Below are 17,142 nucleotides of genomic sequence, written 5' to 3'. Positions count from 1 at the left end.
ACCTGATCATTGCCAACAGAGGTTTATTCATAGTAGCTATCTCTGAGCGGTTGTAAGCGCATTGAAACACCACGACTGCCGATTCCCCGTTGCGCGTTATTATGAGTGGCGACAAGCCAGCAGCGACACCAAGCGAGACCTTGTATGTAACCACAATTTCTGTTTCGCTTTCCTGCAATGAAACAACATAATGCGTAAATGTGAGACAGGAATGTCGACATCGGCTGAACAGAATCAATATTAAAACAGCATTTTACAAGCCACTCTAAGTAACTGCTTTCAAATAAAGTTACAAAAACACTTCAATCAGCAGTGTAATGGATCTTACGTTTAAATTTGCGGAACATTGCCCAATTCCAGGAGGGAAAAGCATGTTATATTGGTCAGTGTCGTTGTCCTTTACTGCAACACATCCGGCCAGTGGCAACGAATCGTCACCGATTAATTCAAGCAGATCGCCAGCTCCGGGAAGCAAAGATCGGACATAACTTCCTGGGATGCTGCAAAAAACAACATCAGGTTGAGACAAATCACAGGGAATGTTGCAAAATAACAATCATAGAAGAGAAAACAAATATTTGCACTTTATTCAACTTTGAGCAAAGTGACACATTTTAATCAGATTATGGACGGCAACCGAAAACTTCGGTGATTCACTAGTTCCAATCCAATCTGTGAATCTCTTAAATGGCCCAGTGGTCGGTGCCATAGCTTTGCAATCTCTTGGTCGTAGTTTCGAATCCCATCTATGCTTTTTAGCTGATGCATATCCTAAAATCGAACCTGGAGCATCTTGAACTTGACTTGTACAGTTGGCTTCGTCATCGTCAAAGTCATAACAGTCATGAAATCCGTCGCAGACATAATGTTGTGGAAGACAGTAACCAGATCGGCATTGATGGAAGCCAGGTTCACATTCTCCTGTGATGTTTAAAAGTAAAAAAATGCGATAAAAAATAGAATATATTTCGTAACCAGAAACAAACAAGCCAATATATTTGTGTAAAACATAATGTTTCGACAGCAACTTGTGTCTTTCTCAAAACTAATATACTGGTTTGTTTATTTCTGGTTAGAATTTTTTCTTATGCTTTAATTGGCATACAATTGTAACATCAATTTTCTGGTGACTAAATAACATACCTAATAATTGAAATAACGGCCCAAAAAGACGTTAAAAGCGACATGCCTTTTGCCCTTTATACCACTGATGATAGCATAAGCATTTGCCGAAACGTTTAAAGAAAAAATAATGTCGCTTCTGCGATAAGTTCATTACAAAAGTCAACCATAAAGCGTTTGTGCGATTAAGCAATTACGGCAATCAGTATGGATAAAAACGCAGCACACTAATTGTTCGTAACTGTAAACAACGATTTCCAAATCTGAAAATTTTGCAATGCAACGACAACCAAAAGTTTAACAAAAACGACCAAACCAGTTAACTGCAATCTGGGTATTTAGAAAATACGGTTAATCGGGACAAATGCTCCTGGAATCTCTGTATTAACCGTTTCGCCTTACCGGTGCATTCAGTTTCGAAGTCGATAAAGCATTCGGTGCAAGCGTACTTCATGTCATAACACGACCCGAAGCAGTGGTATTGATGAACGGGGCAGTTGTCCACATCTACGAGAAAAGAAGCAAAGTTACCGTTTCATCGTTCAGTATACCATAGCGCCTGATACATTCCACGCTTAACGTGACATTTTTTATTTTTTTATTTTGTCCTCAGTGTTATATGTTTTAATACAAACCTATCAATTTTATGACGCAAATAGTTATTGTACATTAGCTTTTAAATGCAGCCCTAGTGGGAAAATCCGTGCTAGGTTTTGCATGCTTTTAGCGGCTTTCCAAACTATCTTCGTACAGCCAACCACAGCACTAGTTTATACACAGGAATTTGCAACGCTAATTTACAAATTTAAAGTGGACTTTCTAAGAAATTGAGGCAGTAACCATTGGTGCTTGTTACTTGCACAAATCGGCACTGTTTAGGCGGGTTTCCAACGAAGCTTTATGCAGCCAACCACAACGCTTGTAAAATACAAGCTTACAACTTTGCAATGCTTGAAGCGGGTTTTTAGTTAAGCTTCATGCACCCAACCATAGTGCTTGTAACATGCACGAATTGATAATAATCTTTAAGCGGCAGATGTCAAACCAACAGCCAACCACAACGCTTGTGACAAACACAACTTGGCAGTTAAAATGTAAAAGAATGAAAAAAACAATGTTTGTAAGAGGAGCCGGAACCCACCTAGCTCAATTTCACCACATCCAGCTTCATCGTTGCCTTGTGGGCAATGACTCACTCCATCGCACTGAAGATACTGAGGAATACAGGTGCCATTTTCGCACCGAAACTGATCAGGGCCGCATTGACCTGTATTACAGCCTCTATTATTGGAGCTAAGTTAAGTTTGTTTCGTCCAGTGAAACAAATTGTTACAGCACATTTGGGTTAAACTAGTCACCAAGCCGGAAACAGCTGCGCAACGGTGAAATGTTTTGAAATGCGACAAATTAGAGTCCATAATTGGTAGGTAGAGGAGAAACGCTGCAGCCATAGACCATAAATTTCAGTGTTTCCATGCACTTTTAGTAACACAACAGTTTTATAATAAAAAATCAGGAAACTTAAAAGCCATCTAAAATTTTACCGAAGCCATAGTAGCCTACGCCAGGGCTATTAAAAGGTCTCATACAGAATTGCCCGGTCTCCGAAGCATTCCTATTTTGCAATGTACAGGCTAGAAAAATCTAGCCTGCGGTGGGATTCGAAACAGGGATCTTTGCAGGACTCGCGTCTACCAACTGTGCTACACAGGCTCAGTGGTGCGACCGCCAAGGATTGAAATAGAAGACCCGCTTCCTGCCTTGCTTGCTGCACATGTCAGCATCGTAGTGGGGGTTCGCCAGTTCGACAATATCAGCTAAGATGAACATATTCATATGGGGTTTAGCTTTAAATCGATGCGACCACGACATACCGAGGACAGTGAGTCTTCACCCCCACCGAGCGGACAACATATAAAATAAATCTTACCATCACATATGGGCTGCTCGTCTCCCTCTGGACAAGACGACTGGCACAAGTTATAATAAGACAGGCATCGAAGGTTTGCATTGAAATTCGTTGTATCTGCATCCCTCAGAATCTGGTAGTAATAAGTTAAGCTTTCTTGGAAACATACATAGAAACGCTACTAAACTTTTGTACAAAATAACGACTCGGCGTAGCACTGAAGTACTTCGTTAAAAGGCCGTTAAAAAGATGCTTTGCTTACAATTGTTTGAAACTTCGGAACATTATAAATTCTGTTAGGACTACGTTTGTTACGGGCGTTTAGTAAGCGGGGCTCACAAGAAAGTTAGGTTGGCGTATGGTGGGTAAACACGACTGGGGGAAAATGTTGGGGGACCAATCGAAGCGGGTCTATAAACAAACGTTTTTTTTACCAAAACGCTGGAACCAACCCTAAACGTTCAATTAAGTAAATAATACTAATCTGTCAGTACTTTTGGGGCAATCAACTTCATCGTCGCCATCGGCACAATCCACATTTCGGTCACAAACCCTGAATTGAGGAATACATGCACCAGATTGACATGTGAATTCGTCAGTCCCGCAATTTCCTGCAAGAAAGAACGAAGGTTAATCAGTGAGACTTTGTGTTGCCTGATGCAAAAATGTTGAGTGTAATCATGCTATATGTAGTATCTAAGTCTGCCAGAGATTAATTTAGATCAGGAATTATCTTGATCTTGATATATATCCCATTAAAAAGCTTGAGGGGTGCTCATCAACATGCCACATAATCTTATAGTTTAACAGTAGCATTGTCTTAAATATGATTGTAGTGGGCCTTTCAGCTTCTGATGGTTCCGCAAAAGCTCTTTGCGGAGTATAGTTTTGGTACAGCGCAGCGTTAGGCTTGTCATCTATGTGGTCCTTGCGTGTCATTTTCAATACAAGTGGCCTGCTGTGAAAAATTTTGTTGACCCTTGATTATAATACCAACACTGTTGTGCTACTCAACAAGTATGAGATAAATTTAACAAAAAACATCAAGCAAAATCCGATACTTGTCCACAAAATGTAATCAACAGTAAACATTCAATACTTACCATCGCAAACCATTGCGTCATTGTCATTTGGACAATACGAGAAACCGTTGCATACATACTGAAAACTGATACAATAATCACCACCTGGGCATTGGAATGTATGATAAGGGCAGGTACGTACGGGTTCTGTCAACAAATACAGTTTAGTTGCATTTTATCTTGAAACATATGCTTATGGAAATCACAACTTTTAACAGTGACTTATATTCGCAAGGACACTAGTTCTAATCCCAACAGAAATATCAGTTTTCATCTTTTAAAAAATACTAAATTCCAATGGAGTCAGTCTAGTAAACATGAGAGCTTACAACTGTTCTATAACGGCTCTCTAGTAGATATACTGTAGCCGCCTTGTAATCGTAAGTTTGGTGGTTCTAATCCCAGCCCAACCTACAAGATGGACCAGTGGTTACTGCACCTTCTTGTGGTCATAAATATTTTAAATTGCAAAAACTGCAGTTGTGGAATTAAAACCAAACCAAACTCCACCACTCAGTATGGAAACGAACCTTGAACTTGGGTTGTACAGTTGGCTTCGTCATCGTCAAAGTCATAACAATCATGAAATCCGTCGCATACATACTTTTCCGGAAGGCAGTAACCGGATATGCATTCATGCTCACCAGGCAAACATCCTCCTGTAATGTTTCCATAATTAGAGTCCTCCTGTAATGACCTTTAATATTACTTGTAGCAAAATTTCAAGTATCCATTAATGTAAGTAGAAAGCGGTTGCTTGAGGCAACGCATACAAAATGTCTACTGGTGATGAACCGAAGAGCCTTTAAAAAGGTTTGGTCTAATTAACTTAGCTTTTTTTGCAGATACAACGATCATGTTGGGTGTTGATTTTATTAAATCTCGGTATCGGCCGATTTTGTTTTGAACGAAATCCCACGATTAAAGGGCGTGTTGGAATGAAATGTTTTCTCAAACCGCACCCTTGCTGTAAGTTATTACTAAATCTAAATAGGCTTCAATATTTTGCCAAACGCATCAAAAACAACTTTGTAAAATGGTCGGGACAGTAAAAAAGCACAATATCCTGTGTTTCATTACACGAGTATCAACATGTCACAACACATTTTGCTTAGTTGTTTCCGGTTGGGAATTCAATATTGTCTTGTTACCGTTCACTTTTACAACCATGTGTAATATTAGGCGACTTTCTAGGAGGTGTTTTTATACCTGAACAGTCGCCAGGGTTCAAAGGGCAGAACTCAGAGCAAGCAGATGCAAAGTGTCCGCACCTGGTGGAACAATACACTTGATGCATAGTGCAGTTGTTCTCATCTGCGAGATGAAGAAAAAAAATATTCATAAACTTGGTACGTGGTTTCAAAAAAAGGTCAGTGTGGTCATCCTTTGCGCTTTTTACTTACGCGTCTGTGTAAGATAATAAATCGGGTTCCCTAACAAAGCTTCATGCATTCAAGTATGGCACTTATTACATGCACGGCTATGTAAAATTTGAGTGAGATTTAAAACAAATACAGCGCAGTCAAGAATACGGTAGAGCTACTAACGCAAAAACTCACGGCAGAGGCCTGCTAATTTCTGATACGTGGCGCAACGGAACATACGCATGCTGACTTAGCAATAATCGCCATTGCAAACGCCTGTTCCGCTGCGGCATCTATCAGAAATTAACAGGCCTCTGCCGTGAGTTTTTGCGTTAGTAGCTCTACCCAAGCATACCGCCTGTACAAAGCACCACTTTAAAAGAATCAAGCGGCTTTTGAAAGTAAAATCTCATACAGGAACAGAAATTCACCTGTTATATAATCACTTGGGTCGCATCCTATCTCATCATCATTATTTCTACAATCACGTACATTGTCACAGCGGTAATATTGAGGAATACACGCTCCTGTGTCGCACATGAATTCATCAGGACCGCATTGACCTGTAGCATAACATCGTTTATACAGGGTGTCTTAAACTCTTCGGCAACTACATGCATTCTGACATAATGTAATTTACAACATTAAATATTATAAATGCATTCCTTTGCAAATCCATAGCTGGGATCAGCCCTGAAGCATCGACACAGACCAGCAATCGCACACTCATATTGAAATCATAGTACGCAAGATATATTAAATACGTCATAACGAATTAGCCGGATTCCAAACATTCACCATTCGGCTTTTCGGGTCCCGGAATAGCACTTGTCGTAGGTTCGAATCCCATCGCAGGCTAGAAATTTCTAATCTGCGCCTGCCATGTAGGAATGCTTGGTGACTGACTGATTCGGTATTACGCCATCAATAGGTATGGCGTACTATGATATTCATTTGCTATGGTGAATTGATAGTTATATTCAGCTGTACACAGAGAATATGCATAATGGCGAGAACATAGCCTTATTTGTATGAACAAACTACTGTCCGAAAACTGAAGGCTCTTTGATGGGAAAATACAATGGCGTACTTCATACATTTCTTTGAAGCTATTTAATGCCTATATAACACCGTTTCTAACAATTTCTTTAGACCAGGGTGTAAGCGTATTGTTTGGGAACAATGCGAAATTAACAGGTACAGAATATAAATGGTAAGGAGTAATTAAAAGAAATGTCCAGTTCGGTGTATGTGTAAAGTTAAAAAAAGGACTAAATTTTAAATACAACCATACTATGGGTACACTGTCGGCCGTTGGTGAAATGAATACCTGTGCTGCGGTTGTCAAACAAAGAATGTTTGGATCCCTGCATTAGACAACAGGGTATGTACGAATTGCCAACGTATTTTTTGTGATTTTGAAACAGAGTTTTAATAAAAAGCAAATTGCCAGCGACGTAGAGTAAAACGTATTCATTTTTATTAAAACAAACGTTTCGACAAAACTATTGTCATCATCAGTGTAAAATGTAATGCACAAGTGAAAACAAGCGCGTTTATATACAGAAAAAGTAAGGAGAAAAGTTTAATCAACTGCGTCACGCTGATAAAAGGTTGCCGACAAAATGGAGATAACGATAAAACCAGTGATAATTAGGTGTTAAAAAGCCGCAGGGGCATCGAAGTTGTGTCCACGTTCAGCCCCGGTGCATGTTGCTGGATAAGAAGCGACTCCAGAATAAACAAACGAATCCGATCCGATGTTGCGTCCAATATTTCTGGTTCGGTGAAGTTGACCCTATGCATAGGGTTAGTCTGAAGATGCCCACATACCTCCGATTTTTCGTTGGTCTGGTGCTCTTTTATTCGAGTTATTAAATTTCGCTGCGTCTCACCAATATATGACGACCCACACGAACACGTCAGCCTGTAAACAACACTGCAGCGGAGGTTGTTGCAAGGGCGGTCCTTGATAGAAAAGAAACTGCCAATTTTTGTCGGTTTGTGGATAACCCGTAGTTCCACATCGAGTATCGTGCGTTTCACAAATCCCTTGAGCTCTCGCGCTATATTGTAAGATTTTGTGACCATGCGCCTCCCCTTTATAGGAACCACATCTTACAATATAGCGCGAGAGCTCAAGGGATTTCAAGGTGTGTGAAGTGACATCACATACAGTAACACGGAACTGGCTATTAGAAAGATAAGAAAAGTAGATATGATCGGACGTTGAACATAGGCAAGGGCATAGAAAACAGGGGCATAGTGTCGATGTTAAGCTCGGACTCCGTCATGAATACAAAACAATCAGCACGATGTATTCTTTGCACGCAAGTTCTCTGGCATTTATGTGTTTGATTCAATTACTTTTCACGTCCGAATATAGTGTTTCTAATCATAAGTTAATCGTCCTATTACTTGTACAGTTGGCTTCATCATCGCGATCGGCACAATCCACACGTCGGTCACATTTTCTAAAGAGAGGGATACAGTCTCCTGACTGGCATTCGTATTCGTCAGCGGCACAGTTTCCTGCAAAAAGGAAAATGGTTAAAATGATTTCGCTCCCTGGAAAATCTGTTTCGTGCGGTCAACGCATAATATCAAACCTATCGTCAGAAAAAAGGTCTTTTTTTTATTTTTTTACTGGGTTCAAACCAGGACACTTCCGGTGACGAATCCCGATCAAGTGGCGCACCAGACTATTCGTCGAAGTTCAAAAAGGTCAATAAACTGTGTTCAACTTGTAGCTGCATATACATAAGTGCCCTCTATTTTGACCTTAAAGTTTAGCTGGTGACACAAGCCATACATTGGCCAATTTAGTAATCCATCGATACTGCCGTTTGTTTGGAGTAACATTTAGGCTAAAAAGTATTACCTCAGCAAACGCGTTCGATGCCACAACTAGACATACAAAGTGCGTTGGCTGCCATGGGGTTGATTGAGTTTTCAAAGTGATGTAAGTTAACGATGCAATAGGGATTGCGTTATGCGCCTCACTAAGTTTGTAGTTTGAACTGCTGTACTTCAGAAAACACCACTTGTATAATCCGTTGACTACGTTGTTGGTTATTTGGATATCTGCGACAGAAATTTTCAGGAAGTCTTTTTCAAAAAAATGTGAACTATCGGCCAGAGGGCCAGATTAAAATTTTTCCGACCAATGGCTCTGAAATACGAACAGATTTTGGCCTGACCTTGGCCAACCTGGCAACACTGACGCAGCTGTGCTTTCGCCATGTGAAAAGCTACGCAATATGGCGAGTATTTGGCAAGAGGCGAGCCTGAAATTGAAGCTCGAGCCCGAAAGTAGAATTCCGAAACCCGGCCCGAACCTGAATCGATTTGAGCAGCCCGTTAAGATCCGAAAGTTTGATTGACAGGCCTACATTAAAGACTCAGAAAAGAACATGTCAAAAAAACATAATGGACAATAATAGACAAATGGTCTTGGACGAGGCGTTTCAGGGCTGTTTGACGTAACGACAGGTCCAGTAACTGGCTAGTTAACCTTAAGGCCCTAATCATGCCCACACCCGGCCCAAACCCGAGTCCGGCCCGAAAAGCCCGGCCCGATTTAAAACTCTGATTCGGCATAGTACCGCTGCACATATATGCCACCGAGTAGTATATCATTGAGGCAAAAATAAAAAATACAACACATCCGCCAAAGCAACCAAATGTATGGCGGAAAAGGATAAATGAATAAATCAATACCGTCACAATTTTCTTCATCAGTGTCACAAAATGAACTTCCGCTGCACCTTAAAAACCTCGGTAGACATTGCCCGTTGCCACAAAGAAACCTGTGGTTTTGGCAAGTTTGTCCAGAACCTGGAAAAGTGTAAAGAGAACAACACATTGAATTGTTATTGCTGAATGATGAATTGTCAAAAGTTTTTAATTTTATTCAGTGAAAGCAGGCCATAATAACATCTTATAAATAAGGGTTACCACATCTGCGTGGGCAAAATTCCGGACATTTTTAATAACTATCTCTGACGATACCAAAATTTCGTTGCAACACATTATAAACGAGTTGTTACACGTTACCAAACCAAACAGTAGCCCTTTTCATAAAATATCAAAGCAAAACGGAAAGTTTTACAAGATCCTGCCCTTTCAAGATTTTTAGGACGCGTGGTCGTATGAACTAGACGCCAGTGGTTCTCAACTCGTTTCAGGCCATGGACCACCGGCCCAGTAAAAATAATATTGTGGACCATTCCCTTTTTTAATGAGATTGATGTAAGCATACGCAACAAGCATTTTGGCTTGCAACAGAATTCTTTGACCTTCTTTCTGTATTAATATATAATCTTCTCTAGTTTATAACCAAATTCAGTGGACATCCTGTGGAACACCAAAAAAGTCATCATGGACCACTAGTGGTCCATGTAACTTCAGTTAAGAACCACTGATATACGCGGTAGGGTGCATCGTACATCAAAATCGGCACAGACAACCCTTATAATAAGTTTTAATCTCCTTAAAAATTGTAAACACAGTAGTCTAGCATAGGTACTTGACGTTAAAATTTGAGACGTTAGTAGTGTTTACAAAATTACTTTCGGACACAGTTTTTACGCCTAATTTCGGACATGTCCGGGAAATTCTGGACGTTAGGTAACCCTAGTAATGCGCCAAAAAATGTGTTAACTTTCTTACCTAGTGTTATAAAGGAGATGAAAAAGATTGCCAAAAACTTCCAGTAGAATAATGCCATAGTCGTAGACTATTGTACACAACCTTGAAAACTAAGTCGAACAACAAAACATAACAACAAATTTATTTTTATAGGCCTAGGTACAAACAGAGACCATACTCATACACAGGGTAAAATAAAGGTTTATCGTTCTATCACAAAATTAATTGATTTTTCTCTCCTATTCTAACATAGTCTTTAATCGCTGTTTTTTGAACATTATACATTCAGTTTTGGGCAAAAATGGACAAATACCAGACCGTTGAGGTTACAATAAGTAGCGGTGCCTTGTAACAAAGGACTTTCAAAAAAGTTCTAAAAACTCCTGAACGCACATATACGTAAAAGCGCTACCATCTCCACTATGATCTACACACCGCAAGATAGGTGGCTGTTCTAATACAACCTGTGGTTAGTTAACGGGTACAATCGGAAACCGGATATCGTCAAGCAGTTGTTGAGTCATATTTCTGACAAGCAGACCTGCTCGTTTGCTGGGGTGGAAGAGACAACCCGGTGTACAAAGCACTACATTAATCAAATATCTTGATTCAGGGATGCACACACGTACTGTGGTTGATAATTTGTCGTTTTTAAATCAACGCACAAATTATATTAGCACGGATGTAGCGCGTCGCCAAGCGATGCGTATCAATCCAACGAAGATGCATAAGACAGTTTCTCCTTGCTTTTGCAGTTCTTTGTAAGCATTGCATTTTCTATTGCTGAAAAAAGACCAGTCTAAAACCAGCACATTGCGATATCACGAAAACTAAAAACGATACGATTAAATTCTACGCTTTCAAAGTTTTATAGCACAATAACTATTTAAATACTTTTAATGCGCGTATGTTTTGTCTGATTCATAATGGCCAAGCAAAAGGTTGAAGTCAAACTTCCAAACATGGTCGGTTGTTCGAAGTAAACGACTTATTCATATTTTATGCATTTACAACAGCACAATTAAAAAGCCTTGTTTAGACGATTTTTTGTATAGGGCTCACTAAACTAAAAAAAAACAGCGCTACTTGGTGTGCTACATTAATCTGGTGTCGTAAAGTTTATAATACCTGGATAAGAAACAAACATCACCCTTAATCCCTTGCTTTAGCCATTAAAGATTAACTTAAATTGTCATCCTTGTGGACATCTACGTTTTGCTCATTGGATTTAGATGTTGGATGCAACGCTGGTGCAGAGGAAAGGGGCGGAGATCATTGGTTATATCACTTTCACAGTAGCTAAAAATGCAACTAAAATTGCAATGACAAACTTGGATAGCCTTCCAACCTTAATCCAAGTAAACCCAATTTGTACATATTTTAAATGCTATAAAACATTTTGCCCATGTATACCGGGAATCATAAACTAATTTAGGCGTTTTATTGCTAAATATTTGTAGTTTTTTGAAGACCGGTCCGCGATAAAATTTTAGTTTCAAAAACGGTCCGCCGTGCAAAAAAGGTTGCCGACCCCTGATCTATAGCTTACCTTCTGAATGTCCCACAATTGCAAAGCTACTACCTCTCTGACCAAATGGGTAAATATTGTAAAAAATAAGCAAATAAAACTAAAAAATAAGTGGGTTAATTTTGTATTAAAACAACCACACGAAAATAAAATGAAATCTGTGTACAAATAGACTATAATGGTCAATGTGTCTTTAAAGTTCTTTGTTTAATCATCACATTTTCATTCTTCCAACTCATCATCCTACATTTCTATCTTTTTCACACCCTTCATCTTCATCACCATCACAACGGCCAGGATGAGAATGGTCAACATCATCAGGCAAAGACTCGAGAAGAGGGTGACCTCCATCAGTGTCTCAAGACCTCTGTTGGCCTCTAACAAATAAGTGTAAGTGATAAGTTTTGGATATCAGTTCATGTCTTTATGAGGATATTTTTTGTCATCTGCGTTTTAGAAAAACATGGAAAGCGTAAAATGTTTTCAAAACAAACCCATTTTTGGCCTTTATCAGAATTCAAATGCTTTCATCCTAGGTTTACAAGGCACACTTTGCAGACTATAATACAGCAATAAATGCGAGAAACTGTTTCAGTTATGTTTTCATCCAACTAGTGCAGGCGTAAAGCAGATGTCGACACCCCTGGCTCACACGTGTACGTGATAGTGCCCACTGGATCACATGGCGTGTCGGTTTTTGTTTGATGGCACTAAGCTACGCTTTAAACTTATTTTGAAAACCTCCTCATGGTTTCGACAGAAATTAAGTTTAAAAGAGGCCTGGCCTGTAAACATGAGCAAACTTAATACGTTTCTCACCAAGGCAAGTCTTTCCATCTTTCATCAGGAAATATCCTCCAGGGCAAATACAGTAAGCACCACCTGTCGTGTCGACACCACACATGTGAGAGCATTCCAATTCATCCTATGAAACAGTTTAAGGAATTATAACCAATGTAATTACTAGGGATGGGCCAGAACTGCAAACGTTCTGTTTGGTTGAACACCGAGCATCTTACGTTAATGCTCGGTGCTCACTTGAGAAAGTTCGGTACTTTGTGACATCACAAACATTTTCAATTCTATGCTAGTTTTGACGCTTACACAGGCCCCTCACGTCACCATCGGGGTATTAAGCTGTACAGGCCCCAGAAGTAGCTTATGACTTATTCCACAATCAAACGCATTTAAAACAGTAGTTATTTTTTGTTCTTAGATTCCCTTTCGAACACTATATAGTTTCGTATGTTAGCAGGGCACGAATAAGTAATTTCAATGCTAAGGTAACTTTGTGCAACTGCTCGACTTGGCAGCGAAAACAGCGATGCTCTGTAACAAGTAGTACTCTGGTTCTGGCTCGGCTCGGTCCATCCCTAGTAATTACACATAAAGTGACAATACAATCAATTTTACCTTGTCACAAGCAAGCTGGTCATCACTGATAAGTTCAGGTGCAAACACAAATGGTCCTATAGAGATTTTCCTTGTTGCATCATTGGTTTCGTCCATGATTGATCTTTTCATTGGTCCGGTCAGAGGAGGTTGTATTTGTCCCGGGCAGTCCTGAATAAAAACTTAATGTTAGATTCAAAACTAATTAAACGTGTCACTGATTGCAGGTAACGAAACATGCATTTAACAATGATGTTTAATTATACATTTGGTCCATATGCTGTCAGCTGTTCTGTGTTTCTTTACGTATGGATCAGGAATAAATTAAACATCATACTATTTTGCAGTCGTTGTTTTCCGTTCTTTCGCAAATGTTCATTTCGCATGTAACCCATATTTCCTGGTTTGCATCTTGAACACTAGTCCACCTGAATCCCAGAAACGAAAAGCCAAACTTGCGAGAGTCGGTCACGTTGTAGATGACATTCCCGTCCGCATCAAGAGGATCAGTTGTGGCACAACTGAAATAAAGAAATATTTTAGAGTGGATTTTTTTTCACATTGAATTACAAACGCTCACCCTCCGATAATAACAGGATAAACGGTTCCGATGTCGATTTGATTTTCCAAGGTCATATGCGTTAGAACACAATCCACTCCCTAAACACGGAAAGTAGTAAAAAAGAGTGAGCATTTAATTGTTGTTGTTGTTTTTTTACCTGCAAATGCAAGGTGGCACCAGCTTCCACATCGATCTTAACACCAATGTAAACAGGGGATCCAATTGTTATCGTTTGTTCACTTTCAATTGTAGTAAAGTTCTCTGATGTGTAACGAGCCATTTCCATAGTGAATGATGACGACGTTGTGCCCAAATCCACCTCAACGTGACTGCAAAAGGAGCAAATGGAGATTTACACGTTAACATATTTTACTGCACGACAGCCAGCAAGACAAGAGCCGTTTACCGAGCCAGAAACTTATGGCCTTTGGCATTATATTCAATGATCAGCATGTCTTTATTATTTAACTGGGATCTGTCCCGAAGTGTTGATACTCACATACTATGAATGTACAATCATTCACAAATCACAATGGATTACATAAGTCCATCAGATCGACCTCAATCATCACCTATGAGTTACTTGCAAGTGGTAATTGAGATTGTAAATCAACTTTGGGCATTATTAGCATATATTTAGATTTGCTTTAAAACATGTATGCAGATTTCAAACCTGATCATTGCCAACAGAGGTTGATTCAAAGTAGCTATTCCTGAACGGTTGTAAGCGCATTGAAACACCACGACTGCCGATTCCCCGTTGCGAGTTATTATGTGTGGTGACGAGCCAGCAGCGACACCAAGCGAGACCTTGTATGTAACCACAATTTCTGTTTCGCTTTCCTACAATGAAACAACACAATGCGTAAATATGGCACAGGAATCTTGACGACGGACTCGACAGATACAATATTAAAACAGCATTGCACAAGTCACATAAAGTAACAGCATTTAAATAAAGTTACAAAACACTTTTACCAATCAGCAATATATTGGATCTTACGTTTAAATTTGCGGAACATTGTCCAATTCCAGGCGGGAAAAGCATGTTATATTGGTCAGTGTCGTTGTTCTTTACTGCAACACAACCGACCAGTGGCAACAAATCGTCACCGACCAACTCAAGCAGATCGCCAGCTCCGGGAAGCAAAGATCGGACGTAACTTCCTGGGATGCTGCGGAAACAACAAAAGGTTGAAGACAAATCACAGGAAATGTAATAAAATAATAATCATAGCAAAGAAAATTATTTGCCCTTTTTCAACTTTGAGCAAAATGACACATTTTGTTTAGATTAGTGCCAGCAAAAAAACAACTTTTTAGTTTAGAGCATCATTCAGTAATATTCGAGCAAAACCAACCTCGCAGAAACTCCGGCTGATGTGCAGTTGGTTGTAATATCTGTAAAACAGAGAAAAACTTTTACACCTTAATATTGAAACAGTTGGTTGATTGTTGGTGCTAATGCTACATATGCCTCTAACATAACCCAATGGTTGGAGTCGTTATTTTGCAATGCTTTTTAGCTGATGTATATCTTAAAATCGAAATGTAACCTGGAACATCTTGAACTTGGCCTGTACAGTTTGCTTCGTCATCGTCAAAGTCAAAACAGTCATGATGTCCGTCGCAGACATAATGTTGTGGAAGACAGTAACCAGATCGGCATTGATAGAAGCCAGGTTCACATTCTCCTGTGATGTTTAAACGTAAAAAATTGCAATAAAATAAATAGAATATATTTTGTAACCAGAAACAATGCCAGCATATTTGTGTAAAACATCACGTTTCGACAGCAACTTGTGTCATATACAAAACTAATATATGGTTTAATTAATTTGACAATTACAACATCAAAATAAATAATTATTTATTAACGCAAATAACCCCCATTCATACATAAAAAGCGACATGCTTTTTGCACTTATCACATATCACTAAGGATGGCATGAGCAAAAAGTTGGAAAAAAAATCATTTCGCTTTTTTCGTCTATTTTGGCCGTTATTTTTATCATTAAAGTTAACAGATCTGTATTTAGTGATCCAAATAACATTTTCTTTTTCAACCACATGATATACTACGAAAATACCAAGTCCATTACAAAGATCAGCCACAAAGATAAATCGTAACAGTAAACAACGTTTTCCAAAACTAAAAATATAGCGATGCAACGATAACCAAAAGCTCAACAAAACTGGCCAAACCGGTTAATCGGGACAATACGCTGAGGAAGCTGAAATCCCGATTAACCGTTTCGCCTCACCGGTGCATTCAGCTTCGAAGTTATTAATGCATATGGTGTTGCTGCAAGCCTCGTTTATATCATTACACGATCCACTGCAGTTGAATTGATGAACGGGGCAGTTGTCCACATCTGCAAGAGAAGAAACAAAGTTATTGTTCCATCGTGCAGTTGATACATTCCCACGCTCAACGTTACATTTTTCGTTTTTATATTTTGTTCTTAGTGTTATACTTTTTTATTACAAACCTAGCTTTCAAGTGCAGCCCAGTCAAGGGGAAAACGTGCTAGTTTTACAATGCATAAACGGGTTTCAAAACCACCTCCGTCCAGCCCACCACAGTGCTTGTTACTAGAGCAAGTTTTTATTGCACTAAAAACGTGAGAAAGTTGCACTTAATTTCAACAAAAGTTGCATTTATGCACAAGTTGCATTTATGCATACTTCTTGGAGTTAAAATGACTAGCAGGCCGCAGGTTGGACAATCCCTGCCTTAGACTGTCATCTTAACAGATATCAAGGTTATCGCTTCTTACTTGCAAAATAACGAATGCACTTTTGTATAAAGCTTTACGCTTGGCTGGGGTTGAGCTTGCAAGCCAACTGTTGCGTCATAGATAACATTGAGATGCAGCTTATCGATCACATAGCTCTTTGTTGTGCAAATCAAAGAGAATAGAACCATACTAGAAACAGTTTTATAGCATGTTTTTTAAATCACTCCTTTACTTTTTTGCGAAGTTGCAGTCAAAAGTTGCACGAAAAATAGAAAAAGTTGCAAAAAAGTTGCAACATAAAATTCCTACAAACAGCTTATAACATCATACTCTATAAATTCTGAGTATTTAGGAAGCTGCCGGAAGCTGTAAAAAAAGCAACTGCAAAAGTTGCAAAAACTTGCCCTACTTGTTACATACATTAATTTACAGATTTAAAGTGGGCGTTCTAACAAATTGACGCAGTAACCATTGGCGCTTGTTACATGCACGGTTTGGCACTGTTCACCTGGTTTCCAACGAAGCTTTATGCAGCCAACCACAACGCTTGTTACACTTACAACTTTGCAACAACTATAGCGGGTTAGATTAAGCTTCATGTAGCCAACCCTGGTGCTAGTTACATGCACGAATTGACACTCTGTAGGTAGGTGTAAAACCAACTTTCTGCAGCCAACCGCATGGCTTGTGCGATACACGACATTGTAGTTAAAATTTAAAAGAACAAAATAAACAATGTTTGTAAGAGGCGCATGAACTCACCCAGCCCAATTTCACCACATCCATTTTCAT

The 17,142-nt window shown here is 39.3% G+C and overlaps 3 protein-coding genes and 2 long non-coding RNA genes across 6 annotated transcripts; all 5 read right to left on the bottom strand.

Annotated features, from left to right (window-relative positions):
* Window positions 1–14: 14 nt before the first annotated feature.
* On the bottom strand, window positions 15–1,648 carry LOC145215068 (uncharacterized). 2 transcript variants are annotated; one of them, XM_080083714.1, is made up of 4 exons: window positions 1,525–1,648; window positions 784–921; window positions 329–500; window positions 15–172 (listed from the first exon to the last, which is right to left on the bottom strand). In XM_080083714.1, exons 1-3 carry the CDS (start codon window positions 1,574–1,576, stop codon window positions 442–444), a joined length of 249 nt encoding a protein of 82 aa, XP_079939840.1. In that variant the 5' UTR covers window positions 1,577–1,648; the 3' UTR covers window positions 15–172; window positions 329–441. The 2 variants fall into 2 exon arrangements, with proteins under 2 accessions (XP_079939840.1, XP_079939839.1); XM_080083713.1 differs by having other exon boundaries at window positions 329–921.
* A 3,429-nt stretch (window positions 1,649–5,077) lies between these two features.
* LOC145215137 (vitellogenin receptor Yl-like) lies at window positions 5,078–6,865 on the bottom strand. Its single transcript, XM_080083791.1, has 3 exons — window positions 6,808–6,865; window positions 5,909–6,040; window positions 5,078–5,427 (listed from the first exon to the last, which is right to left on the bottom strand). The coding sequence occupies exons 1-3, from the start codon at window positions 6,848–6,850 to the stop codon at window positions 5,261–5,263; spliced, it is 342 nt and encodes a 113-aa protein (XP_079939917.1). The 5' UTR covers window positions 6,851–6,865; the 3' UTR covers window positions 5,078–5,260.
* Window positions 6,866–6,935: 70 nt separating this feature from the next.
* On the bottom strand, window positions 6,936–10,242 carry LOC145215136 (uncharacterized). Its single transcript, XM_080083790.1, has 4 exons — window positions 10,149–10,242; window positions 9,198–9,314; window positions 7,896–8,009; window positions 6,936–7,445 (listed from the first exon to the last, which is right to left on the bottom strand). The coding sequence occupies exons 1-4, from the start codon at window positions 10,204–10,206 to the stop codon at window positions 7,369–7,371; spliced, it is 366 nt and encodes a 121-aa protein (XP_079939916.1). The 5' UTR covers window positions 10,207–10,242; the 3' UTR covers window positions 6,936–7,368.
* A 1,632-nt stretch (window positions 10,243–11,874) lies between these two features.
* On the bottom strand, window positions 11,875–12,576 carry LOC145215115 (uncharacterized). Its single transcript, XR_013857207.1, has 2 exons — window positions 12,475–12,576; window positions 11,875–12,032 (listed from the first exon to the last, which is right to left on the bottom strand). It is a non-coding gene; the product is annotated as an uncharacterized LOC145215115 (long non-coding RNA).
* A 2,154-nt stretch (window positions 12,577–14,730) lies between these two features.
* Window positions 14,731–15,278, bottom strand: LOC145215098 (uncharacterized). The gene is made up of 3 exons (XR_013857205.1): window positions 15,166–15,278; window positions 14,971–15,010; window positions 14,731–14,784 (listed from the first exon to the last, which is right to left on the bottom strand). It is a non-coding gene; the product is annotated as an uncharacterized LOC145215098 (long non-coding RNA).
* Between the last annotated feature and the right edge of the window lie 1,864 nt (window positions 15,279–17,142).

Source organism: Phallusia mammillata, chromosome 2 (assembly GCF_965637545.1).
Source record: "Phallusia mammillata chromosome 2, kaPhaMamm4.hap1.1, whole genome shotgun sequence".
Taxonomy (NCBI): domain Eukaryota; kingdom Metazoa; phylum Chordata; class Ascidiacea; order Phlebobranchia; family Ascidiidae; genus Phallusia; species Phallusia mammillata.
The sequence above is the reverse complement of the archived record's forward strand: the minus strand, read 5'-3'. Positions and strand labels throughout refer to the sequence as shown.

Coding starts and splice junctions, on each gene's coding strand:
- LOC145215068 (XM_080083713.1), bottom strand. CDS start 1,576: ATGAAGTACGCTTGCACCGAATGCTTTATCGACTTCGAAACTGAATGC. Junction 922..1,524: donor CTTCGAAACTGAATGCACCG/GTAAGGCGAAAC, acceptor TAAACATCACAG/GAGAATGTGAACCTGGCTTC.
- LOC145215137 (XM_080083791.1), bottom strand. CDS start 6,850: ATGCAGGGATCCAAACATTCTTTGTTTGACAACCGCAGCACAG. Junction 6,041..6,807: donor GTTTGACAACCGCAGCACAG/GTATTCATTTCA, acceptor GTTATGCTACAG/GTCAATGCGGTCCTGATGAA. Junction 5,428..5,908: donor CCCAAGTGATTATATAACAG/GTGAATTTCTGT, acceptor TTCATCTCGCAG/ATGAGAACAACTGCACTATG.
- LOC145215136 (XM_080083790.1), bottom strand. CDS start 10,206: ATGGCATTATTCTACTGGAAGTTTTTGGCAATCTTTTTCATCTCCTTT. Junction 9,315..10,148: donor CATCTCCTTTATAACACTAG/GTAAGAAAGTTA, acceptor ACACTTTTCCAG/GTTCTGGACAAACTTGCCAA. Junction 7,446..7,895: donor TGATGAAGCCAACTGTACAA/GTAATAGGACGA, acceptor TTTTCTATCAAG/GACCGCCCTTGCAACAACCT.